At 37.6% G+C, this 27,020-nt stretch overlaps 1 protein-coding gene across 1 annotated transcript in view; it reads left to right on the top strand.

Moving 5' to 3' along the window:
* The window catches only part of LOC145987698 (uncharacterized), a 126,765-nt gene extending 107,808 nt beyond the window's left edge, over window positions 1–18,957 (top strand). The window contains exons 5-7 of the mRNA XM_083122252.1: window positions 6,457–6,586; window positions 9,161–9,301; window positions 15,592–18,957. Coding sequence (XP_082978378.1) covers window positions 6,457–6,586; window positions 9,161–9,301; window positions 15,592–16,145 — 825 coding nt within the window. The 3' untranslated portion in view covers window positions 16,146–18,957. The remainder of the gene's footprint in view (window positions 1–6,456; window positions 6,587–9,160; window positions 9,302–15,591) is intronic.
* Window positions 18,958–27,020: the final 8,063 nt, after the last annotated feature.

Genomic DNA, 27,020 nt, shown 5'->3' with positions numbered 1-27,020 from the left:
TCGAAACCTCCAAACGATCCCCATCGACACAAAACTCTTTCAAGGATATAAACTTAAGCAGGACGTTACTGGTCAAAACTATAATTAAAATGTTTATTATCTGTGGCTCTTAACATCGTTTCTAAAGCGTATTTTTTTGTGTATATAAGTGCAGAACTTGGATGAAGTACAGATGATGAATTATAACACAGGTTAGTGCTCGTTTTGCAATATTTATATAAATGTCTGCATATGTCCATAAAAATAAGCGGGCATTACAGGCTTTGTGTTTGTTTGTTTGTTTTTTATATTGTGTAGTAGTTGTGGTGTGTGTGTGTTTATATTGTGTTATAGTTGTGATGTGTTTGTGTGTGTCTTGTGTAGTAGTTGTGATGTGTTTGTGTGTGTCTTGTGTAGTAGTTATGCTGTCTAATGTGTTTGTGTTCGTCTTGTGTAGTAATTGTGCTGTCTAATATGTTTGTGTTTGTCTTGTGTAGTAGTTCCTCCATTCATATCGGGGTTAGGCGTAGAGCTGACAACTCTGCACTGTAAAAAGACATGTCAAGAAACAGAAATATAAGGCCATGGATGTTCCCAAGGTAAAATATTCCGGAGGTAAAATAGTCCCCCGTTCGGATCTCCGGGTGGGGACTACTTTGGGAGGTCCCTGGACTAAGGATAAGATCTACGTTAGGAATAAGGATATTAAATTAGGCACCTGGAATGTTCTGAGCCTTTACCGGCCTGGGGCATTTCAGTGTACAGTTAATGAGATAGTGAAGTATAAATTAGATGTAGTAGCTGTCCAGGAAGTTAGGTGGCCAGGAAAAGGGAATTGTAAAACTAAAAATTATACTTTTTTCTATGGTGGTACTGAAAATCATAATTTTGGAACAGGCTTTTTCATAAATAATAGAATTATCTCGGCTCTTAAAACAATAGAATTTATTAATGATAGGATATCATATGCAGTTTTACAGGGTAGGTGGTGTAAAATTATTTTAATAAACATACATGCACCAACGGAAGATAAAGATGATAATACTAAAGATGATTTTTATACAGAGTTAGAACAGGTCTTTGATAAATTTTCTCAGTATGATATGAAAATTCTGTTAGGTGACTGTAATGCACAGATTGGCAAAGAAGAGACATTTAAACCCACGATTGGTAAAGAAAGTCTTCATGAATTAAGTAATGATAATGGTATAAGATTGATTACTTTTGCAACCTCAAAGAATTTAATTGTGAAAAGTACCACTTTTAAACATAAAGATATCCATAAATATACCTGGTCTTCTCCAGATGGTAAAACTCATAATCAGATAGATCATATTCTCATTGATAAGAGAAGGCATACTAGTATAATTGACGTTCGTACACATAGAGGTGCTGACTGTGCCAGTGACCATTATTTAGTAATTGCTAAATTAAGAGAAAGACTCTCAGTGATAAATCATAAGCAACAAAATCTAAAAGTTCTAAAATTTGATACAGGAAAGTTTGCTGATGAAAGAATTAAGAAAGATTACCAAATTAAACTGTCAAATAGATTTGAGGTTTTGCAGGATTTAAATGATGATGAAAATATAAATGAAACAGACGTAAATAAGAATTGGGAGCACATACGTAATGCAATAGAATCAGCAGCTAAAGAAACTATAGGATACCATAAACCAAGAAAAAGTAAGCCATGGTTTGATAATGAATGTCATAATCTAATAGAAATAAGAAATCAGGCTAGACTTAGGTGGTTAAATAACTCGGATGATACAAATCTAAGCAATTATAATACAATAAAGCGAGAAGTTAACCGCACGTTTAGAAGTAAAAAAAGAGATTACTTGAAAAGCAAAATTAACGAAATTGAAACAAACAGCAAAAATAAAAATATCAGAGATTTATATAAAGGTGTAAATGAATTTAGAAAGGGGTGGCAACCTAAAGTAAACTTGATAAAAGATAAAGACGGTGATTTTCTAGCTGACCCAAGCGATATTCTAAATAGATGGAAGAACTACTTTAATGACCTTTTAAATGTCCATGTAGGAGATAAATCAGAAGTAAATGAAGTCCACACAGCAGAACCTTTAGTTCCAGAACCTAACTTGACTGAAGTTAAAGATGCTACTAAAAGGCTTAAGAATAACAAAGCACCTGGCATTGATTTAATACCAGCTGAGTTAATTAAATATGGTGGAAATTCATTAATATGTCAAATTCATAAATTAATTTGTTTAATATGGAATAAAGAAGAAATCCCTCAACAGTGGAAAGAATCCATAATTGTTCCTGTGTTTAAAAAAGGTGATAAAATGAACTGCAATAATTACCGTGGAATTTCTCTACTCTCAACAACATACAAAATATTGTCTAACATTCTTTTAACAAGACTAACCCCATATGCTAATGAAATTATAGGTGATTATCAATGTGGATTTAAACGTAACAGATCAACTACAGATCAAATTTTTCACATCAGACAGACACTTGAAAAAAAGTGGGAATATAATCAAAATGTCCATCAGCTATTCATTGATTTCAAAAAAGCATATGATTCGGTCAAAAGAGATAAATTATATAATATATTAGTAGAGTGTGGAATACCTAAGAAGCTTGTTAGTATGATAAAAATATGCACCAGTGAAACAGAAAGTAAAATTCGTGTGGGTAATAATATGTCTGACAAATTTATAATTCATGATGGGTTAAAACAAGGAGATGCATTATCTCCATTGCTCTTTAATTTTGCCTTAGAATATGCTGTTCGGAAGGTGAAAGAAACTAAAGAAGGACTAAAATTAAATGGTGTGACTCAGTTGTTAGCATATGCAGATGATGTAGACTTATTAGGGGATGATATAAATGCGATTAAGAATAATGCTAAAATATTTTTCAAAACTGCTAAAGAGATAGGTTTGGAAGTTAACAAAGAGAAAACTAAATATATGCTTACAGGCCGAAACCAAGTGTTAGGTAATAATCAAAATCTAATTATTGATAACAACTCGTTTGAACCAGTTTCCAAATTCAAATACTTAGGAGTAATATTAACAAATGAAAATTATATTAAAGAGGAAATAAAAAGTAGGCTTAATTCAGGAAATGCATGTTACTTCTCTCTTCATAAACTTTTGTCTTCTCGTTTAATATCTAAGAAACTAAAAGTTAAAATATACAAAACAGTAATTTTGCCTGTAGTATTATACGGGTGTGAAACTTGGTCCCTTACATTAAAAGAGGAACATAAATTGAGAGTATTTGAAAATAAGATTCTTAGGAAAATATTTGGACCTAAAAGGGATGAGGAGACAGGTGAGTGGAGAAGGTTACATAATTTAGAACTACATAATTTGTATTCATGTCCAGATCTTATTAGAATAATGAAATCAAGAAGACTTAGGTGGGCAGGCCATGTGGCACGAATGGGAGAGGAAAGAGGAGTTTACAGGATTCTTGTTGGGAAACCTGATGGTAAGAGACCTGTAGGAAGGCCAAGACGAAGATGGAGGGACAACGTTGAGATGGACCTAAAGGAAATCGGAAGGGATGGAAAAGAGTATATAGATCTTGCTCAAGATAGGGACAGATGGAAGGCCTGTGTTGCTGCAGCCATGAACCTTCGGGTTTAAGAAGGCTAGAGAGTTAGTTAGTTAGTTAGCATTACAGGCCGCAAATGTCGGCATCTCCGTCAGCGCCGCCCGCCACGCTTCTCCCGATCTCTCGGCTGAAGATCGAAATGGACGCACGGTACTTCATGCGCACGACCTTGCAATAAAAATTACTCTTTCCACAATTAAAAAGGACTCATCAGTCAACTATTGACAAGTTAAATGGCGCGACAGGGGGGTCGGTTACAAAAAAAATGGAGCACACTATGACAATTTACACTAAATATTAAAGAAATGAAATGGAGCTTCTAACGCTGAATGCAGACAATTAAATTAGAACATCTGAACATGAAATAACCCCTTTTTTACAACAATACCAAAAATTATCAGACACGGAAATTAGGTTCGGGGTTTCCTGAGTAACTTTGCAAATAAATGAGACTTCGGCGTTAACAGTACGGTGTTGATACTAACAATGCACGTTTACATGGACATTGACCCTCTGAAGTATACTCTACCTGACTCTGCTACATTGCGTGGTCTTCCATCCCTCCTGGACGCGGGACTTGCACACGGTTCCTTTGTAACGAAATTGTTCTCCGAGGTCGATCGCGACGAAGAATAATTGCGACGATATGCTGTACTTCCACCTCCTTAGCACTTCGGGCGTTCCTCTTGTCACTAGCGTCGGGTGTACGTGGTCACGCGCCGGTCAGGAATCTCTCCAGCGTCGGGCATCAATTGGGCGTCGATCTGCAATCGTCTCTCTCTGGTAACGAGCTTCGGTTGGAACGTCGATCTGGAGTCGTCCTTCGGGCTTTGGGCAGTGGTTGGTTTTGGCGTCGTCTGACTGGCTTCGGCGTCGTTGCAGGCGTCAGGGGAGTCGACGGACTCCCTTCTCTATCTTCTTTAGCCCTCCATTATTATGTGGTCTACGCTTGGCAAAAACAAATCACCGCATAATCTTCACCAAAATAAGGCGCACACTGGTAACTCTATCTGCAATTCGCTCACGGTACGTAAGGAAACAAAGTTCACGGACACAAAACAATAATCACGCGAGAGTGTAGCGCGGAGATGCTCTCTCTATGAAATCCGGGTAAAAACTGTGTCTGGAATCTTGGTACTCTTGTTTATATATCACTTTTGAATTTGTCCGTTGGGAGGCACGCTAAGGTGGCTTGGCTTCTCTTTCTGAGGGGGTGGGAATGACCTTTCTCCATTGTCTTGAAACGCGGTCATCGAGGCGTCTTCGATCCTTGCAGGCTTGGGCTCCAGCTGATTTTCCTGGTCATCCGTGAAGAATGGGTTTGCTCCCCGCTGTGATTTGAAGCCCGGTCTCGACGAAAATAATCTTTCCATTTCTCCGTGTTAGTGCAAATATGTCATGTCCTAAGCCGAAAAGACAGTTCCGCTGTCACTCAAGAAAAACCCGTCCCCAACTCCCGACGTCTGGGTTGGATACAAATTTATCCACAAAATAAAGAACCTCACACTTTTATATTTGAACATAAAATGAATCAATAAACAAAAATAATTTATATCGAACTGCGTTTCACATATCACTAGATACCGTGACAGTATATCGTTAGCCTCAATAAAAGCCTTGAATCTTTTAATATACGAATTTATATCCTGGCTTGGGTCATAAGCCTCAAATGCAGGTATAAAACTTATGTGTTTTTCCATACTGGCTCACTTGGACTTAATTACTATAATTCTACTTACAGTAGTAATTATTTATCTTATTTAATCCTCGTCGCCATTTTGTTATGTCCTGTTTTAATCTCACTACGCCACTGTGCAGACCATGAATTTGAGTGAGAAACTTGCATCGCAGTGTCTCTGGCAATACAATTCTATTTCCCCACATCAACAATCCCATCCTCGTCGCCATTTTGTTATGTCCTAATATTAATGACATAAACAGAAATAAACATCTCAAGATTGGAACTTCTTAATTAATATATTCAAACTTGTAACAAGGTGGATTACATGATTAAAACTTAAACATCCATAAGACACCTAAACAAGATGCATAATCGTTGCTATGCACAGACTATGTACATTGGCCATAACTGCTAGTTCACCACATACAATAATGTATTTTATAATATATATCAGACGTCGATTCTCTTTAAAAAATGTGTTTAATATTCTGACACATTTTCAACATTTCGAGTTGTTCCGTATCCTTTCCTATGACAGAATGTATTAATAATGTGGCATTCCATATTCACGGGTGGGACACACAGACTACATTTTTAACATTAAAGTAGCTATTCCACTGATACTTAAGTAACATTTTTCTTACACTTTCTGTGCAATGAACTATGAAACTATACACTGTTTATTAAACAAAATTACCCTTAAATTACTTCCTCAGATTTACAGCTCTAAGTGAACAAACACTGCCTTTTTACTTAATAAGGAACATATTTTAATTTCTGTGAATTTTCAAATTATGAAAAATGAATTGTATAAGGCAAAGACTTAAATTGTACTTTGAATATTCTAGTGAAGTTGAAGGGAAAATGTAACAGTTAAAGGAGAAATTAATTATTTTTTTGTGTCACGGTGGGACAGAACATAAAACAAAAGTAAATAATAAAAATTAAATTAACGAACAATATGTAAAATATCATCTACCTTCTAACTTAATTATATATAATACTTGCGCATTTTTATCCAAGTGACAATTTTAGATTGTTGACTTACAAGCATATAATTTAATATTAAAAATTGAGATGCATTGTCACTTTGAGATGGAATGCCCCATATATTGAATCTAATTGATGTATTACAATTATAAGCATGCCTAATGTAAAAATGTAAATCTGATTTTATCTTGTTTCTGTTTCCACAGACTTCCGTCAGCTATCTGTGCGCCAACGGGCAGCTGCCAATGCTGGAGCTCTTGACACAGGTACCCGGCGTCGATGTGAACAAGGGGGACAACGAGGGGAACACGCCCCTCCACTTCGCCTCGCAAGCAGGTTGGTTTGTAATCGCATGAATTGCGGAATAATTGAGTTTGTCAGAAGCAGCGATTACACTCACGCCTCGTTCATTTACACCATGCAGAGTTGTCAAACGCATCACTCACTTAGCTCTTGTCGGTATACCAACAGTTCCGAACACTGGGTGAAGATCCACCGTCCCACGGAAATCGTGTTGGAGCAAGTTTGACGGTTGACCAGGGAGATCTTTTTTCGAAACATCCCTGCTTGTCAATTTGTTGGGAAGGCCAGAGCTGATTGAATAATATTTTATTTAATTTAAGATAATATATTTTCAAATAATTTGGAGGAAATTTCAGTTTTTAATCGTATGTCGTCTTACTTTGCTTCTGATAATCAATCTGTGAATCATATACTGCCTCACGAAAGTGTTTGTAAAACTACAGAAGCACAAACACTTTCGTAAGGAGCCGGCGCCCGTGGCGGAGTGGTTAGCACTTCGCGCTACGACGCCAGGAGTCCCGGGTTCGAATCCCGGCCTGGCCATGGATGTTTGTTTCATCACGTCACTAATATCCATTTTCGCAAATTAGCCAAAAGAGGCACAAAAAGCGAAGTGAAATAAAGCAAATCAATCAATCAATCAATCAAAGTTTCTTAAGGAGGTACGTATATGATTTACTGATTGATATGGTATATGATCAGACGCAATGTAAGACGGCATACGATTAAAAACTGAATTTTCCTCTGAATTATTTGAAAATATATTATCTTAAACGCACTGTATATATTTCATATGTTTTCTTGTTGTCATTTATTTGTGTCATTTCTTTGTGTTGTAGAAGTATTTTTTATAAGTTATTTTATGTTATTTTTTAGAAATGTACTCTGCTACATCTTTCTTTGTCGGTTTAGGTGGCAGATCAGCATTTGCTGAACCTCACCCAAGAATAAAGACCATTGAATTGAATTGGCTACAGGAGCAGGTTGAGAAGTACCTCAGTCTCATTAATGTACGAAATAATGAACATGCATTTTTCATTGACGAAGTGGCCTACCTAAGGCTTTGAGTACCATCCTGTGCTCCACATCAGAAAGTGTGGGGCCACCACCACACTCCAGTATTCCTGGCAACAAAGAACTATTGTCATCCTCCTTTCAGTATTGACTTTGTTACCCCTCTCCTCAATAATAATATAAAGTCTCATGGTGTATATCTAGGCTGTTAGGGGAAGAAGCACGTAAGTCAAAAAATGCAGTTTTACAGCAGACAGTTATTTATATTTATTATTTTAATAACAAATATTACAGACATGATATGCATATTTTATCATCACTATTTAGAATCATTACACGTGCCCAATATAAAAATATACTTATAATATTTTCTTTACTTGATTCAGTGGGACTTAAATGAAACAACAGAAAATCGCAGCGTGTGACTTATGTGCCTTTTCCCCGAATATTCTAGATATTTTCTCATGTACAATCACCGGCAATATAAATGGTACACCTCTAGCAGAAATACCAGCTTCCCTTCAAGGTGTTGTGTGTGTTGCCTAACTTCACGGCGGTGGTAAAAGTTGTCATTGAAAATTTGCTATAAAAATCCAACTTACTTTTTTATGTGAATGAATTTTATCTTCACGTTGAGCAAAAAATTATGGCTTTTTTATTCAGCAGTGTATGTATGATATTACTGTGTTTAATGCAGTATATTGTGCTATGAAAGTATGAAGTACGGTATGCTAATGAATCCTGTACATGGTGTAAGATTTTACACTTCACACAAGGTATTAGTAATACTTATATATAACTTAAATATTGAACACTTGAAAAAGATGAGAGTTTTATTTTTCACATTTCTTAAATGTATGCTTCAGAAATTATTTGTGTAAAATGGGAAACAATGTTCAAATCATCTCAGGTCTTCCCTAATCGTTTTATTACTTAGCTTTGCTTTCTTACCACTTCTGGCTAATCGCGAAGATAAGGATTAGTGGTGATTAGATTAAATCGATGGAGGGACACTCACAAAGAAAACCCATGTCAAGGTTGGAAGTCGAACCCAGGAACTTCGGTGGTGAGATCGAAAGTTAACCATTTAACGCTCTTGATTTTAACATTTCAAATTTTATTTGAATTTTTCTTAGTTTCTTTCCATTACTCATTTTTACTGTTCAGTTTCCAACAGAACAGACACACAAACATCTCTGTCTTACCCAGAATTCAAACCCGTAATCCCTGGCGACGTAGCACGCTGTGCTAACCACTACGCCACGAAGGTCGAGAACCGAACCTGTCGCTATAGGTAGGATAGTATGTTATGGCATGTGAACATTATATCTTAACTTATATTTCGGATGATAAGGGCATGTCAGTAGCAACCCTGAAACTGTGCTACGTGGTTGCATACGTGCAGGACCTAATCTGCCTTTTTCGATGGTGATGAGATTTCAATTGGAAACTCGTTACAAAGAAAATTTGTTCTACCTGATGTCTTGTAAAAAGTGGGTTTTCCTTTGAGAACACCTTCCAAACAAACATGTTGATAGGTGTAATTTCTTTTGGCAATTTAATAGAAGTTTAATGCTTAATCTTCTTCCACAGGGCATGCGGAGATTTTGAACTTCCTGCTGAGTAGGTGCTCCGGCGTGGATATCGACGCCAGGAACAATCTTGGCTTCACTCCGCTGATGAAGGCGGCTGTGCAGGGGAGGACCAAGTGCGCCAAGCTCTTGCTCTTTGCCGGTGGGTTAATAGTATTACTTCTAGTACTACAAAAAACAGCAATAAGCATGTAATTTGCATAACTACATTTTTTTAAAGTTGTTTTTGCAAAGTCATCGACTTCTAGGTGCTTAAAATTGGGAATATGGATGGTGTCGAGACCAGATAAGAAGTGGTCTGTTTCAGTTTTCCGTTAAGTTGCTAAATCTTGTCTCGTTCTGAGTCTCGTGTCAAGTTGCCAATTCCTGTCTCGTTCTGAGTCTCGTCTCAAGTTGCTAATTCCTGTCTCGTTCTGAGTCTCGTCTCAAGTTGCTAATTCCTGTCTTGTTCTGAGTCTCGTGTCAAGTTACTGATTCTTGTCTCGTTCTGAGTCTCGTGTTAGGTTGCTAATTCCTGTCTCTTTCTCGATCTCGTGTCAAATTACTAATGCATATCTCATTCTCGATCTCTTGTCAAATTGCTAATGCATGTCCCGTTCTCGATCTCGTATAGAGTTGCTAATGCATGTCTCGTTCTCTATCTCGTGTCAAATTGCTAATGCATGTCTCGTTCACGATCTCGTGTAGAGTTGGTTCTCGAGCTCGTGTCAAATTGTTAATGCACGTCTCATTCTTCATCTCGTGTGGCGTTGCTAATGCATGTATCGTTCTGGATCTCGTGTCAAATTGTTAATGCATGTCTTGTTCTCGATCTCGTGTAGAGTTTCTAATGCATGTCTCGTTCACGATCTCGTGTAGAATTGGTTCTCGATCTCGTGTCATATTGCTAATGCATGTCTTGTTCTCGATCAGAGTTGCTAATGCATGTCTCTTTCTCGGTCTCGTGTCAAATTGCTAATGCATGTCTCGTTCTGAATCTCGTGTCAAATTACTAATGCATGTCTCGTTCTCGATCTCGTGTCAAATTGCTAAAGCATGTCTCGTTCTGGATCTCGTGTCAAATTGCTAATGACTGTCTCGTTCTCGATCTCGTGTCGAATTGCTAATGTTTGTCTAGTTCTCGTTCTCGTGTGGAGTTGCTAATGCTTCTATCGTTCTGTGTGTGTCAAGGTGCTAATGCATGTCTTGTACCTGGTCTTGTCAATTCTTTTATGCCTACCTGCCTTTGCCGCTGTTGTCCTGTTCTCTAGACCAGAGTTCGCTGCTATTTATTTAAGTTTGCTTCCAAATGGGTCTCAGGACGATGGATTAACCTTTAGAGTTTGTAGCCCCCAAAGGAATTCAACCCGCAATCCGTCGCACAAAATGAGAAATCCTTAACCCATAGGATTTGTAAATTGTGAATTGAAAAATATTGAGAGACACATTATATTGCTTACGTGTACTTGTTATGAGAGATGTCCTGTTTCGTGAAATATCTCTAATCTGCTTTCGTGGATTTAATGTTTCTTTACCTGAACATGCATTAACAAAATTTCTGTCATCCTTTTTACATCTGAATGGCTTATTGCAGAAAGGGACCTGAGTCGCTTTTGCACAATTCCGAGAAAAACAAGAAAAATCGTATAATATTGATAGTGTAAGAAAGAAATGTACCGTTGTTGGCTCAAATATTCAGCATAATTCAGTTAATTTTGCAACTCTCAATGCACCCGCCTGCAGTATGCTGCTAGAGACAGTGGAGATGAAAAAGTTGTGACTCCGGTACCTTTCTGCAATAAAAGTGGAAACTTTGAGAAATAAGACGAGAAATATCCTCTTCATTTTGTTAGTCTGTTCTTCAGACACCACACGTGTCTACCTGTGGCCTCACGAAACGAAACGCAAAATTTTCCTTAAAATACTTGTAGTCGAAACTGTATTTTATTCTGGACGTAGGGTATTTTTGTTTATGTTCATACGTCTTTTGAATTGACAGGTTTTCATGTAGGTATTTGATGTCTGCATAATCTCCACGTTTAGTTGGAAAAGACGCGATATGTCCATGCACTGCGTGTATATCCTCAGCCTTAATCATATTCCCACTTTTGTTCTGTCCGCGCATATGAGGTATTTTGCCCTCTAACAGTAACTTCCGCAAACGCCTTATTCTTTTCTCTTGACACATCATAAAGTCTGCAAAACGCCTCACAACAAACTTGTATTTTGCTACTTGCCAGTAGTACGTGGTACTTTAACGACTTTTCGTGTAACGCAGCATCTTCTTTGCGTGGACGATGTGTCTTAACATTTTCAACATGGATCATTCTCTGCAAATGTATATCCTGATCATCTTTACTTTGCATTCTATACAATATGTCAAAAATTGCACGTTGTTCGTCTTCGTTGAATTGCTCATAACATTTTTTTGGGCACTTTTTTTTCCAGATGTCGAATTCCTTTCCTACGTTTTCTTGGACTGTCAACGCTCACGTCGCTAACACTACTCTCGTCCTGCATATCTGTAATACAAGCAACATAACATCTCACAACAGTTGCCACCGCTCTGCACTAACACACATCACCCTCTACAGACCACGGCTACAGACGCACCATTCTTACGGAAATCGCTCGTAACTTGTTTCAGAGTTGCCAATTTTATTTTCCACACAGTTATTTCTCTTTCTCTGTGGAAAGGGACCAGTGTCCGTCGCTACAGAGTAGCTAAGTTTATTGCAGAAAAGGACCCGAGTCAGTGACTCAGGTACCTTTCTGCATTAAAGTACACTTTTCACTGTGCATTTTCTTGGCTATAGCCTCGTGTGACTGACGTCCTTTCTGCACTAAAAGATGCGCCTGTAACTAGGAAAATAAAAAATACCATTAACTCAGATTCCTCAAAAATGTGACTCAGGTCCCTTTCTGCAATAAGCCATTCATCTGTTATTGTACGTAGCTACAACGACTCACAAGTCGTATTAAATCGCTGACAGAAGAGACAGAGCTAGTCTCCGAAATATGTGATAAAAAATACAACCATTGTCAAATGCCCACATACAGTACAGTCAGCATGAAACGTGTATTAGTGGAAAGCATCATTGAATATTTCTCTGGTTGTAAACGCATTTACAAGCGTGGATTTTGTGGAAGACAACGTCAAAAGAAGAAATTTCCTTACAAAACCTGCAACTATGTAAATTTCGAAGTCCAAAGCAGCATCAAGTAAAATGCACGCTAAACAACAAACATTCGCCGCAGAATCAAGCAATAAATCTAAGGTAACGTAACTAAATTGTTCTAAAAATCCAGTTGAACAAGTTTTTCCAGGATAAGTTAAAGCTTATGACTATGACATAGCTCAACTATGACGTCGCAAAGCTTTCAGCGCTACCAAAAAGATAATTCCCATTGCCTGCTTCCTGTGTAAATATATAAGAATATATATTTTACCTTCTAGTTGTTTCCTGCGGAGAATGTAGACTTGTGAACATAAAGTGTCTCGGAACATGTTACTTGAATTCCACAACTTCTATTCCATTTCCTTGGATACAATTTTTTTCATTAATAATCACTCTGAGCGCCATGGTATTCTATTGTTTCCCTTTGTATGTATTTAAAGTGTTTATTATCGTCGTCGTAATAATCGAATTAGAATCTTACTCGTTTGGTAGATAATTGTATCAAGTGAGCTTTGACAGCACATTCTGGACAGTATTGTAATGAATTGGCTATATATATATATATATATATATATATATATATATATATATATATATATATATATATATTGATTTTGTGTTTCAAGTCCACTTAATACACAGTAAGGCTAATGGGGACTGGACCTACATGCTTAAAGTGGGATCCGAACCAATATGACCCTCCACAAATTGGTATATACAAAGTTGTGTTTATTGGGCCAATTAAGGACTTATACTGATGCTGGTGCACGTTCTGTCAACCGTTTCTTTAATGTCCTGTTTCAATTATTGAACTTCGTATTGCGCAGATCAAAATCTATGAACAAGGTTATGGACAATTTGCATTATTTTATTATATACTTCTGTCAATGAGCCTATTTTATGTTACAGTGTTCTGCCTTATTCTGCTTAAAAAACACGTAAGGAAAAAGGTGAGTGAAGTAGTGGATGACAATATGCCTGGAGAATATCCTGATTATATAGTTTTAAAGTGGCCAGGATTTTCTTTCGAGTGAACCCAACATTCTCCAAGAAAAAGAAAACCATTGTGTTGGAATGTGCCTGCCACTACGTAATTGTCAACTTTTCAATGGAACGTTCTGCTATAGCCATAGAGTTAGGCAGTGAAGCCAGTATTTCAGGATTTAGGTGTCCCATTTTTATTCCCGGTGACTGTTCATTAATTGTAACAACTGTAATCCTAGAATACCACTTTTTAGCCATATTCTTATCCAGGACATTAAACTCACGTAGTAGGAGAAGATTTAAATTTTGTGGTGGTGTTGATGTAATATGTTATTTACAATTTTAACCAAATGTGGTTAAGATTACGAGAAACGTTACAAACAATCACTTAAAACACTACCTTTCCATTATTCTGCAAATAGTATTACATTAGCATTATTTTACAACTTGGTAGGCCTATTCATGAAAACGTGTTTAGCATGTAATCTTATTCACTATTAGGCAAACATTAACGTTTTTCTATTTTTCGCTATTGCGAAGAATAAGGCATTTTCGATAAATGTATGCATGTATGTGTCCGATGTGTAGGAAGCATATGATTCGGTCAAAAGAGATACATTATATATATAATATATTAGTAGAGTTTGGAATACCTTAGAAGCTTGTTAGTATGATAAAAGTATGCACCAGTGAAACAGAAAGTAAAATTCGTGTGGCTATTAATGTGTCTGACAAATTTACAATTCAAGATGGGTTAAAACAAGGAGATGCATTATCTCCATTGCTCTTTAATTTTACCTTAGAATATGCTGTTAGGAAGGTAAAAGAAACTAACGAAGGACTAAAATTAAACGGTTGTTGTTAGCATATGCAGATGATGTAGACTAATTAAGGGATGATATAAATACAATTAAGAATAATGCTAAAATATTTTTCAAAACTGCTAAAGAGATAGGTTTGGAAGTTAACAAAGAGAAAACTAAATATATGCTTAGAGGCCGAAACTAAGTGTTAGGTAACAATCAAAATCTAATTATTGATAACAACTCGTTTGAACCAGTTTCCAAATGCAAATACTTAGGAGTAATATTAACAAATGAAAATTATATTAAAGAGGAAATAAAAAGTAGGCTTAATTCAGGAAATGCATGTTACTTCTCTCTTCATAAACTTTTGTCTTCTCGTTTAATATCTAAGAAACTAAAAGTTAAAATATACAAAACAGTAATTTTGCCTGTAGTATTATATGGGTGTGAAATTTGGTCCCTTACATTGAAAGAGGAACATAAATTGAGAGTATTTGAAAATAAGATCCTTAGGAAAATCTTAGAACCTAAAAGGGATGAGGAGACAGGTGAGTGGAGAAGGTTACATAATTTACAACTACATAATTTGTATTCATGTCCAGATATTATTAGAATGATTAAATCAAGAAGACGTAGGTGGGCAGGCCATGTGGCACGAATGGGAGAGGAAAGAGGAGTTTACAGGATTCTTGTTGGGAAACCTGATGGTAAGAGACCTGTAGTAAGGCCAAGACGAAGATGGAGGGACAACGTTGAGAGAGACCTAAAGGAAATCGGTAGGGATGGAAAAGAGTAAATAGATCTTGCTCAGGATTGGGATGGATGGAAGGCCTGTGTTGCTGCAGCCATGAACTTTCGGGTTTAAGAAGGCTAGAGAGTTAGTAGTTAGTTAGTGTGTTTTACTTACAGTTCACTGCATAATATGAAAACATGAACCAATAAACACAATTTAATATTATTTTGCAACTCAACACCCCAAAATCTATAAAGAAGGTTACATGACCCCATACCTGCACCGTATTTTTGTTTCTCTTATGAGGTTTAATTGAGGCACGTAGCCAGGGGCCCGAAATCCTACAAGTATATAATTTAAATAGTGTACAGTGGTAATTAATTTTACTTCCTAAGCATGATTAAACATCTTGTAATAAGTTATAATATACTGATAAATTCGTATTCAGGGCTTCTATCCCCCACATGTTTGCCTTTAATTTGATTTGATTTGCTTTATTTTACTTCGCTTTTTGTGCCACTTTTGGCTAATTTGCGAAGATGGGGATGAGTAATGATATAATGAAATTGATGAATGGACACTCACAAATATCCATGCTCAGGCCAGGATTCGAACCCGGGACCCCTAGCGTCGTAGCGCGATGTGCTAACCACTCCGCCACAGGGGGCGTGTTTGCCTTTAAATATTGGCTGCTGATGAGTGATGAGTCCCTTCCTGATTTAATTCCACTTACTTTCTTTCTTACTTTCAGGTGCCGCTCCACAGCTTCGGGATTATGGTCGTGGCTTCAGAGCGGAACAGTGGGCAAGATATTGTGGTCGGATCGTCTGCGCAGAAGTGATCGACAAATTCTCCCGCAATAAAGTCATTGAACGTGAGCCAGATCATGCACGTTGGGGCAGCGAGCCTGAACTGGGAGACCTGTCCAAGCTCGCCAGTCAGCAGTCGGACGTGAATTCTAAGCGACAACAGCAAGGATCGTGGCTACGTTCGAAATTACGTCGAGCTTTCAAATCTAACGATCCACCAAAGCATGAACGCCATTTCTCGCTTGTCACCCAGCTGACTAGTGCTGCTATCTGTGCCAGTTCCCCGGTACTGCAGAGTACTGTCCCGCCAACACCGAATGGCGGGAAAGCGGCTTCACGGTTGGAACCTGGCTTCGTTGTTCCTAAACTACAGATAACTCCTGCAGTGGAATTGGCAACAACATTAGTGACGGGATCTGCTGAAACATCGTCACCGAATTTGAAGGACAGGCCTTCTACCGCGAGGCATTCTGGAAGTCACAGGAAGAAAAAGTAGAATGTTCTCTTCATTTTGTTTACTAAATACTGAACTTGAATGTCTACTGTCGTCAGTTGGTATACTGAAACGTACCAAGACTGAGAATTCATCATTGTCACGTTTTTTATTTGAAGATAAGTGATTTATGCATCTGGAAACAAACTTTTTAATGATGAACGTGTCGTAATGTGATGTAAGGGAATACTGGAAAAGACCGTTGACAATGTCGATACTTTTTTTTGTATCTTGGATGATTTTGCAGTTTCGATCTCTGGGTAGATTGTGACTTCAAAATATTTACAGGGTGTCGTTATCTACATCAATACCAGATCGATTAACGGATTTAGCAAGAAGAATCAAACACGACTCACTAATAGTTACTTTAAATATCAAATGACTTATTATTAACCTGCGACTGGTGTTCTGTAATTAATAATATTATAAACACTGGATTATTTACCACCTTCCTATCAATTTGTTAGATCTGCAAATAGAATATTTTCGAAAATGTTAAAATGACATTTCTACAACTATTCCTATTTTTATAAATTTTCCTAAGCTCTTTATCTCTTCACAATAATCTCATCCCCATAATATACCACCAAGTTCAATTCCCTCAAAAATAGTTTGATAGTTTTTCGAGTCATTTCCACCAAAATAAATGTTTCGTCTCAATTATCATAATCTGAATTCAAGATTTCATCTGTTAGCTAGTCATTTTCTCATCATCCATAGATATTAAAACGACCTCGTCATATTCTAAAAATGGATCAAGTTATCTTACATATATAGATAGTCATAGTCAGAAAATTTAACGGCTCTTCCTGCCATGCAAAGGTATGGTAAACAAAGCATGCCCACGAACCTTAACAAAGTATAAGAAAGGAAGGACATACATTTAAAGAAAATTTCGAGATGTTTCAAAAACTTTGATTGTGTTCTATCATTTTTTGAAGATTGCAAATGAAACATGCCATCTAAATTTACTTCTTTGTTGTGTTTTAAGTGGCAAACGTTATTGTGAAACCAAGATATTCATAGTATATTTTCGGACGTGAAATGCCCATTGAATCATATTTTCTAATTGATAAGTTTTATATTTCGTTGATTTGTCTGAAATCCAAGCAAAAACGGATATTTCGATTCTATCTAAAAAGAAAAAGTTACATGGGTTTGTATCAAAAACTTCCTACCTTTATTCAATAAACCTAGACTGTATTTATATTTTACGTACTGTCAATATGACTACAAAATTGAATCAATTGCTGGATTCAAGAGAGCATGAAATGCTTTAAACGCACATCAAAATTTGACGCCCATACTTGGAATGAATGCTGTTATCAAAATACAAGGAATTGCACTGATATAATTAAGTATGCTATTGCAATTGCATGTACACTACAGAAAAAACCTTATAACAATTAAATATCGCTTTCAATAATTTACAAGAATCTGATAGTTACATTAATACAGATATATGAACATAACTTTCCTCCGTTATACTACTTTTATTTTATATAAAGTTTATGTGCCTAATCTTCCATCTATGCTTCAATTCACAATCCCATTGAAAACTAATGCATACGTGCTTTCAAAATAATGCTTACTGTGATATTGTTATCTCATATTAGGTTCAGAAGCAAGAGTTATCATGCATGCATCATGCAAACTACAATGCAGGAGAACGCTAGATTTGCAGTTGTGAACGATAACCAATGTAAGTTTTTCCAGTGTTTTCACAACTGCCTTTGTAAATTTTGTAACTATATTGAAAGACACTACTTAAAATATTTATTCATGAAATTGCTCCCAAAAAACCCTTCAGCTTCTCACATTTCGATTTAGATGTATTTTATCCTTTTATAAATACATCGTTGCATCTGTATTCAATTTATTGTTATGTGCCTTGCAGCATCTCTGTCACGTTGCATCTGTTATCTGTGATTCTTGTTCGAAAGTGTTCTAATTGTTTGGACGGATCTGCAAGAGATCTATGAGGATTTAACCTATTTCTCACATTTAATATTTGCTCCAGTAGTATTACAGAATTAATTTCTCAATCTTCGAGACCGTGCAAATGCTTTGCAAGTAACAATTTCATATGTTTGTTTTCAACTGTCCATAAACATTTTTTGGTTAAACCTTACATTGAAATTGCGAATCCTGCAGTGCATAATATAAGCAAAACAAACAGTGATTTGTAAAGATACATTTGAAATACAATGTGTATATATATTACAAAACCAAATTCTGTGTTGTTGGGAATAATTTAAGAAAATAAATCTTTTTTCTCTTGTAATGAATGCATATTACTTTTTTTAATTAATGACAAATATTTTCCTGTTGAAATACTTATTTTTTTTTAATATCTGTGTTCTGTAGTTGTTTCCTACTTTTGTTGTAAACATTTATGAAACTGTTTTAAATATATGACACGTACTTCTTCCTGTTTACTTTAAATTTTCATAAAATGTATTGTTATTATTTAACTGTGTTGTGTTTATTGGTATATATTGGTACAAAGAAGAAAATTGATTTCTAGCCATTTGTTTGATCATCTACATATGAGCATACAAGGGTGCATAGGCGCACGGAAGACGTTTATGGAGGTCAGCACATTCCCCCTTGGGCTATCATATTATACAGAAAATTACTTTTTCCCACAATTTTATAATGGAAAATTTTTCATCCTTGTATCATTTTCAAATAACAGGAATCACTGTTGGGAACAGCACAGCAGCATTTATCGATCGTTGCATCCTTCTGTAGGACTTTCAGTTCATCCCGTACCAAAGTTATTGCTTGAGAATAAAAGACACGCCAGTTGTTTTTTTTTTATTTCTCTCTTTTTTTCTTTTTACCCCCCATGTTTTTTATGGAAAATTCCTGGGTACGCCTATGCTAGGGTCAGTCAGATTAAAACTTTCAAAAAGTTTTCCTCCCCCTTTATTAACATGACTGAACTACACTCATGCTCATAAATTAAGGATAATAGAGGTTTTGGTGCCCCACGATGCAGCACTGAAACAAACTAGTTGTGGTAGCACAGACACATGTTGAACACACAAGAAAGACATCCACATACCCTGCTTAACACTGTTTATTGCAGAAAACGTGAGAAAAACCAAAGACCGCACATATGATACAAAGCAAGGGAGATTGTAAAATGTTGTTCTACAGTTCTTTGAGCATGTGAACAGGTTTCAGTATGGAATGTGATGCCCATACACATTGACACATGCAGTACAACGACTTGGCATACTCTGGAGGGGGTTGTCCAGCAGCTGTTGGGGTATGGCCTCCCATTCTTGCACCAGTGCCTGTCGGAACTCCTGAAGAGTCCCAGGAGGTGGAAGACGTGCGGCGACACGTCGGCCTACAGCATCCCAAGCATGTTCGATTGGGTTGAGGTCAGGGGAATAGGCAGGCCACTCCATTCGTATGATGTCTTCTGTTTCAAGGTACTCCTCCACAATAGCAGCTCGGTGTGGCCTTGTCATCCATCAGGAGGAACGTAGGACCGACTGCACATCTGAAAAGACGAACGTAGTCTTGCAGAATAACATCCCAGTACACCTGACCTGTTACAGTACCTCTGTTGAAGATATGCAAGGGTGTACGTGAACCCAGGATAATGCCACCCCACACCATGACACCACCACCTCCATACTGGTCCCTTTCGACGATGGTACCGGGTCGGTATCTGGTTCCTGGTTCACACCAGATGGTTACACGACGAGAATCATTGTTGAGACTATACCTGGACTCGTCAGTGAAGAGTACCTGAGACCATTCTTCCATTGTCCATGCCCTGTGTTCTCTACACCAGTTGTTACGGGATACTCTGTGACCATTTGACAGTGGAATGCAAATTGCAGGCCTCCGGGCGAATAAACCGTGCCTGTTGAGTCGTCTGTACACAGTGTGTCTGGGAACAACTGTTGCGGTGGCAGCTGCAAGGTCTCGAGCAAGGACCCCGGCAGTACTCCGTCAGTGTTTCCGGGCACTTACGGTCAGATACCTGTCTTCTCGTGGTGTTGTACACTGTGGACGTCCACTGTAGCGCCGAGACACGTTTCCAGTCTGTTGGAATCGTTGCCATAATCGCGAGATGACACTGTGGCACATGGAGCACCTGTGACACGACCTGCTGTCTTTGGCCCGCCTCTAGCCGTCCAAGTATCCTTCCCCTCATTACATCATCAAGATGTGTTTGTTGAGTCATTTCACACACACACACTCGCCATTCGCACAACCGAACACAACTGCACACTTCCTATAGGCACTGTACTCTGGTCAGCAGTTTCGCTCCTGTGAGTCATTTGTCTAGTTACAGCGCCACCACACACTGGATCAAGGTCATAGTCAACACAGGTTCTTTGGTACAGTACCCAGACATCATTTCAAGCTGCAACGTGCACATCATATATTTATTTGTACAAGATTCAGCATTATCCTTAATTTATGAGCATGAGTGTAGTTTCCATATTCCAACATATTCTTCATGTCGAACCACACAAACAGTTCTGAACAAGTTACTGGAAACATATTGAAAAAAATACTTTGGTAGCATCTTCAGTCACTTAGGCACCACTGTACCCCACTGATACTGGAAATGCTTCATAGACGGGAGAAAATGGGTCCTTCCCGATGGCGTAGTGGTAACGTCGTCACCTTGTAATCAAGGGTTACCGGTTTCGATACCCGGTGGAGGCACATTGCGCAATGGTTCGGATCCCACCTTAAACTGTAGGTCCAGTCCCGATAAGCCTACCTCTGCATAATATTGACTTCAAACAACAATTCACACAAACTGAAAAAAATATAATTTATGGTATCAGGCTTTGCATTGTCATACTCTCACGTACACTTTATGTATTTCAGGTGTTAATAAGGCAACAAATTGCTCGTCACTGGTGTAATTTTACAATGGAGCTTTCAATTTTTTTATAATTCAAGTGATGGGTATGATGAATATCACCTATATCAGTATGTTTTATAATTCGGTTGCACTTTTTTAAAGATTTTTAATTGTCACCCTTGCGTAATTTGAGAACTAATATATCAGTCATAAACAATCACTTCAATTAATATATTGATTGTAACTATTGTAAATCAGAACCACCTCGCATTATTGTTTTAGAATTACTACCTAACACATTTTCTGGAATAAAATGATGTGCAAAATCCAGGCGGTAACTTGGTTAACTTTTGGATTTCTTTGTAATTAGAAAAATATTTCTTGTCATACAATTTGTAATAAAATGGCAACTGTAATATTTTCATTGCAATATTTTGCCAATTAATAAAATTAATGCCGCTTTATGATGGAGTGAATATTTTTTATCTATATGTGTGTGTAAAGGTAAAAGGTAAGTTCCCGGTCCATGTAGCACCGTACTATGAAGACACATTTAGGGGATGTAGGGGTACTACGACTGTTCAACTATTTCTCGTCTACGAAAAAGATTATCTCACCGTATTATATTAAACCAATGAGCTCAACTCTCATACAGTTCAGAACTATAAAGTTCAGGTTTTTTTAAAGTTTTTGTTTTAAGTCCACTTTATGTACAGTAAGGCTAATCGGGACTTGATCTACAGTTTAACGTGGGATGCAAACCGCTATCTGCCTCCATCTTTTTTTCCTTCTGGTTCGGGATTTGGGTCTGGACTTCCTACTGGACTTTGATTCTTATGTAATCTACCGATCGTGGGTCCCTTATTCCACTCGTTCTTGCACCTTCATACACATGTTTTCCCTTTTCACCAAGTTCGATTATCGTAGGTTTATATCACCTCACTTTTTTCTCACTAACACCAAGTTCTAGAGGGTTACGAGTTTGAGCTGGACTGGAGGATTAATGTCTTCGCCGCCGATTTCAACTCTTCATTGTTTGAGGAATTATTTTATTCCTTTTCCGCTCTCTACCCTCGAGCTTTGGACATTATCGTAATCTTTGTGTCAAACGATTGAAACGCAAAGCCAAAAGGTGATGTGGTTCACGATTGGAACGCTCCGCCACTGGTGTGATCAAAACTTCCACAAAGGGAATCATAGTAATCCAACAAATCCAAGATTTGTTAGGAAACCCAAATTTATATCGGTGCTTTCACTTCTTTAAACTTCATATCTATTTTCATAAGAGTACATGTTTCATTTCACAAGTATTTTTATAGATTTATTATCTTTATATATATTTTCTTTATTATCTTATACTATATTCTATTATTGTTCGTCTTCCTAATTTACTTTGACGCTTATTTACACTGTCATTCATGTATATTAAAGCAATCTTCTGTCTTGCACGTCACTCACGCGCATCAGACCCATTGGGTACGTATAACAGTTTGCACGTCGCGACCTCGTTTCGATGTTACAAAAAACTAACGAGTGATCATGAAGTCACGCAACCCATGGAGGGACTATAAAAGATGTTGGAAATGGCCACCATTCAGTCCTCACACATGTTAACCCTTTGGACCATGTTCATGAAGACTCTCTGGTGTGTATCACATGAAATGTTGTCCACAGTACCTTGAATATTCGTCTTCAGTTCATCCAAAGTATGCGGATGCGTTACGTAGGCTGCAGATTTCAGAAATCCCCAGAGGAAAAAGTCCGGCGGAGTGAGATCGGGAGACCTGGGCGGCCATAGTGGCTTCGTAATGATGCGCCCAGGTAACACAGATTCAAGACAATAAAAAACAAATGTTACATGGGTTGCGTGACTTTTTGATCACTCGTAAAAAATTGGTTATTTTCTATCCTGAAAGTATGAAATCCAATTGAAAGCTTCGTGGCTGCCTCTGTCATTTATTTTTACTGTCGGATAAGATTCCAAAAGCGATAGTGTGCTATGGAATATGATGCCAACAGAAACGCTGTTAGGCTGAAGTCACTGATCTTAGCCTTTTCTTTCAGATAATGCATTTATCACCGAAAAAATATTTTCGCTGATCACATTTGATGCATTTGCATGGAAATAAATAATTCGAAAGATATACGAGACTCCACAGGATGCCTATCCCATCCTTGTCGTTCGACGCCGACCTCCATGGCAGAGTGATTACAGTTCGCTACGGCGTCAGAGCAGGTTCGAATCATGGCTTCGGCATGGGTGTTCTTTGTGAATGTCTCTTCATCAATTTCATCATATTATCACCCATCCTCATCGTCGAAATTAGCCTAAAGTTGCAGAAAAGCGACGTAAAATAACCTAATTCACTCACTTACCCTTATCTTTCTACAAATTTTGTCATTTTCCAACAGAAAAAATGTCAGTGGCAACGATGAATCTTCGTCAAATACAAGCCAAGTTGCATACATAGAAGATACAAAATGTCCTTTTTCGAGGATTCGTAGAGAATCCAAATGAGCAAATCAAAAAGTATTCTAAAAAAAGTTAAAGTCAAAGTTTGCTCAGATAGACTAATCAGAAGTGGATCTGCAGTATAAAGTGGAATCCAGGCAGGAACCAGGGTGGATCAGCCCCCCCCCCCCGGCATTGCCGTCAGCCCCCTTTACATTAGGTAAAATTATTTTGTATAAGTTGCTTGCAGTGAAGATTGAGATATTATTTTGCTTACAATTTGCTGAAGGATAAATTCACAGACCATGAACAACAGCTATGACCACAGATTAATCTATTACATTCGTTCATTCGTGCACAGCAAATATAAGAAGTGTAAGTAGCGGCAAGTATTTGGAACATTGTCTTTTCTAGACTTTAGAGAGTTCCTTCATAGGGGAGCTTCTTTATCTTCGCTGTTCCTGTTGCGACCTAACGTTTAGACGGAAATCTGTGACCCTGACATCATGCAAATTCTCTCTGCATTTGCATCAATGGTCAACAGCTCCCAAGTATGGAGTGTGTAGTATGGGATGATTTCAGTAGGAGTAAATTAAAATTCAAGTGATGTTTTAAAAAATATAGAAAAGTGTAGTATTTACGTGATATTTCTAAATGTTATACAACTTAATGACCCCTCCACACACATAATTTACCTTAATTTAATACTGTTTATCTTTTGAAAAATGGACTTGGTTTACAAAGCCACTCCTGATAACCCGCGACCCCCCTCCTCTGGAGATCAATTGTAGCTACGGGCCTCGACTGAGCATAAAAATTAATCGTTTATTTTCCATTATAAAATGGGTTCCGCACTACCGCTACTTGTATACACCGGTTCTCTTGATTACAAGGCGAACATGTAATGTAATATAACAAATTAGGTCCTTTATAAATATTTAATAATAATATATTAAATAATTAAATTTTATATATAGTAATAACATTCTTCCACGCACGATAAGATGGGTGGGTATACAGAATGTCATATACATTGCCAATAAACTTTCACAGAATCAGTGGCGAAGCGTGGTGTCGCTGGAAGGGTAGGCACAGGCGTGTGAGTTCGTGTTGTTATGGGTGCGAGTTTATTAAAATCTAACCTTTAAAGTTATTTTTGAAAATGTAACAACATTGCATGTATCAACGTACCTGAATAGTAACTCTTGATGTGTGCTAACTCGTAAATCGTATTTCTTGATTTTATTGTAAATTGATGCTGTAGATGTCATTCGAGTGGCAGTCCTCAATGTTCCGATGCCCCTTCTTTCCTTCTACCTATGCCCGGTCCGGTAATAGGCTTTTATGCATGTTTTTGTAGCATTCCAGAGTAATACAGCGTGTTTCAAAAAGAATATACGTATTACAAACTATTATTTTGTCCAAACTATCGATCGCTGCGCCCAGGCTCGACTATTAGAGAAACGAATACATAGTCTAGTTCAGTGTTCCGCAACCGGTGTGCCGTCACAAGGTGAAAGGTGTGACGCGAACTTTTACCTACTATTGTAATACTGTAAGAAATTAATTGTCGATTTTAAGTAAGAAGGTGCTTGTTTATTCTTGCTGATAACTGTTATATTTTCATAGAAATTAAATGTAATTTATTTACTCAATATTGTTATAGTTTGCTCATCTTATATGTATTCTCGCCTGTAATATTGGGCCGGTTTGATGGGTTACAGGCGGCAAGCTTTGTGTTCACCGCAAAGAAAGCCGCGTAAGACTTTTAGGAAGCCTTTTAGCGGCCCGCACCAATCATATAATAGAGCTATTCAAGCGAGTTGTTTGTTTGTAACACTGCATCTTTTGTGTACGGCTGGCTGTTTTGTGCCTGTTTGTCGGCGCTTCTTAAACTTTATTGCTCTTTTCCTTCGCCGAAGGACCCACACATTGGCAGACAACAATTACAGTATTTCAGTTCAGTTCTATCACAGCTGTGCTCTGCAGTAGTGTGAATATTGGATTGCTACACCAGTCTTACTATTTTCTTTTTTCGATATGGATAAGTTCCTTGTACGGAGTGGTCCGTCCTCGAGTGCAAGTAGTGAAACCATCGAGCCCGAAAAAAATAAACAGAAAGTAGTTCACCGGCAATATAGTGATAACTTGCGGTTTTTTTTGGTGTGGTGACAAAACATGCCCAATCCCTGAGTGTGTTGTGTGTGGTGAAAAACTCAGTAATGCTGCTATGGTTCCCAGTAAATTAAAACGACATTTGTCAACAACATTCCTCTTTGTTAAGTAAAGATGTGAATTATTTTCGTCGGTTGTTGGAACAAAATAAAAAACAAGTGACGCTCATGACCACGTCGGTACGTGTTTCGCAAAAAGCACAGGTAAGGTAGCCGAATTTATCGCAAAGACCAAAAAACCACACACAATAGCAGAAACGTTGTTAATGCCCGCGTGTAAAGAAATGGTAAAACTAGTCCTGGGTTCAGAAGCTGCTACTGAAATTTCAAAAATTCCTCTCTCTGCTGACACAATCAGCCGCCGAGTTAGTGACATGTCCAATGACATCAAAAACATTATGAAGGAAAAAATAAAGAGCAGTCGAAAGTTCTCGCTTCAGATCGACGAGTCCACCGATATTGGCGGTCACGCACAACGTCTTTCCTACATAAGGCATGTTGATGGGGATGTAATTGCAAGTAATTTCCTTTTTTGCAAAGAACTAACCGAGCGAGCAACCGGTGAAGAAATATTTCGTACGACTAATGAATATGTGGTGTGTAATAAATTAACATGGGAGGACTGCGTTAGTGTTTGTACAGATGGAGCCGCTTCTATGACAGGCCGAGTAAAACGATTCTTGGGTAAAGTACTCGAAGTAAATCCTAACTTACGAATCGACCATTGTCTCATTCACCGCGAAGCCATTGCTGCTAAGTCTTTGCCATCTCCTCTGAAAATTGTGATGGACGAAGTAGTAAATGTCGTGAACTTCATCAAATCGCGGCCTCTAAATATGCGGCTTTTTAACGTTTTGTGTCAAGAAATGGGATCAGAGCACACTACACTTCTGCTACATACAGAAGTACGATGGTTATCTCGAGGTAAAGTGTTAACGCGAATGTTTGAACTTACAGAGGAGGTACTTTCATTTTTGACTCTTGAGGGGCATGAGTATGCGGATTTATTTGCAGATGATGAATGGGTATCTAAGTTGGCATACCTTTCCGATATTTTCGTACACTTGAATGAACTAAACAGAAAAATGCAAGGTAGAAACGAAAATATTCTGACTATAGTATGGATAAGATTCAAGGATTTATTAATAAGTTGAACTTGTGGATACAGACAATTTAAAATGGATCGTGTGAGATGTTCCAAACTGTATGGCCCCTTGCTGACGATAACAAGGTGTTGATGGACTTAATTCAAGAACATTTAGTACTCTTGCAGCAGACTTTCAAAAAAATATTTTGGAGCGAGCGTTGAAGATTTTGACTGAGTTCGTGATCCATTCAGTATGGATTCGAAATATCTCTTACAAGAGGAACTGGCAGATTTGAAAGCAGACAGAACATTGAAATTA

This window comes from Lepisma saccharinum, chromosome 5 (assembly GCF_977018435.1).
Source record: "Lepisma saccharinum chromosome 5, izLepSacc3.1, whole genome shotgun sequence".
Lineage (NCBI taxonomy): Eukaryota > Metazoa > Arthropoda > Insecta > Zygentoma > Lepismatidae > Lepisma > Lepisma saccharinum.
Note: the sequence above shows the minus strand (reverse complement) of the source record. Positions and strands in the feature narration are given on the sequence as shown.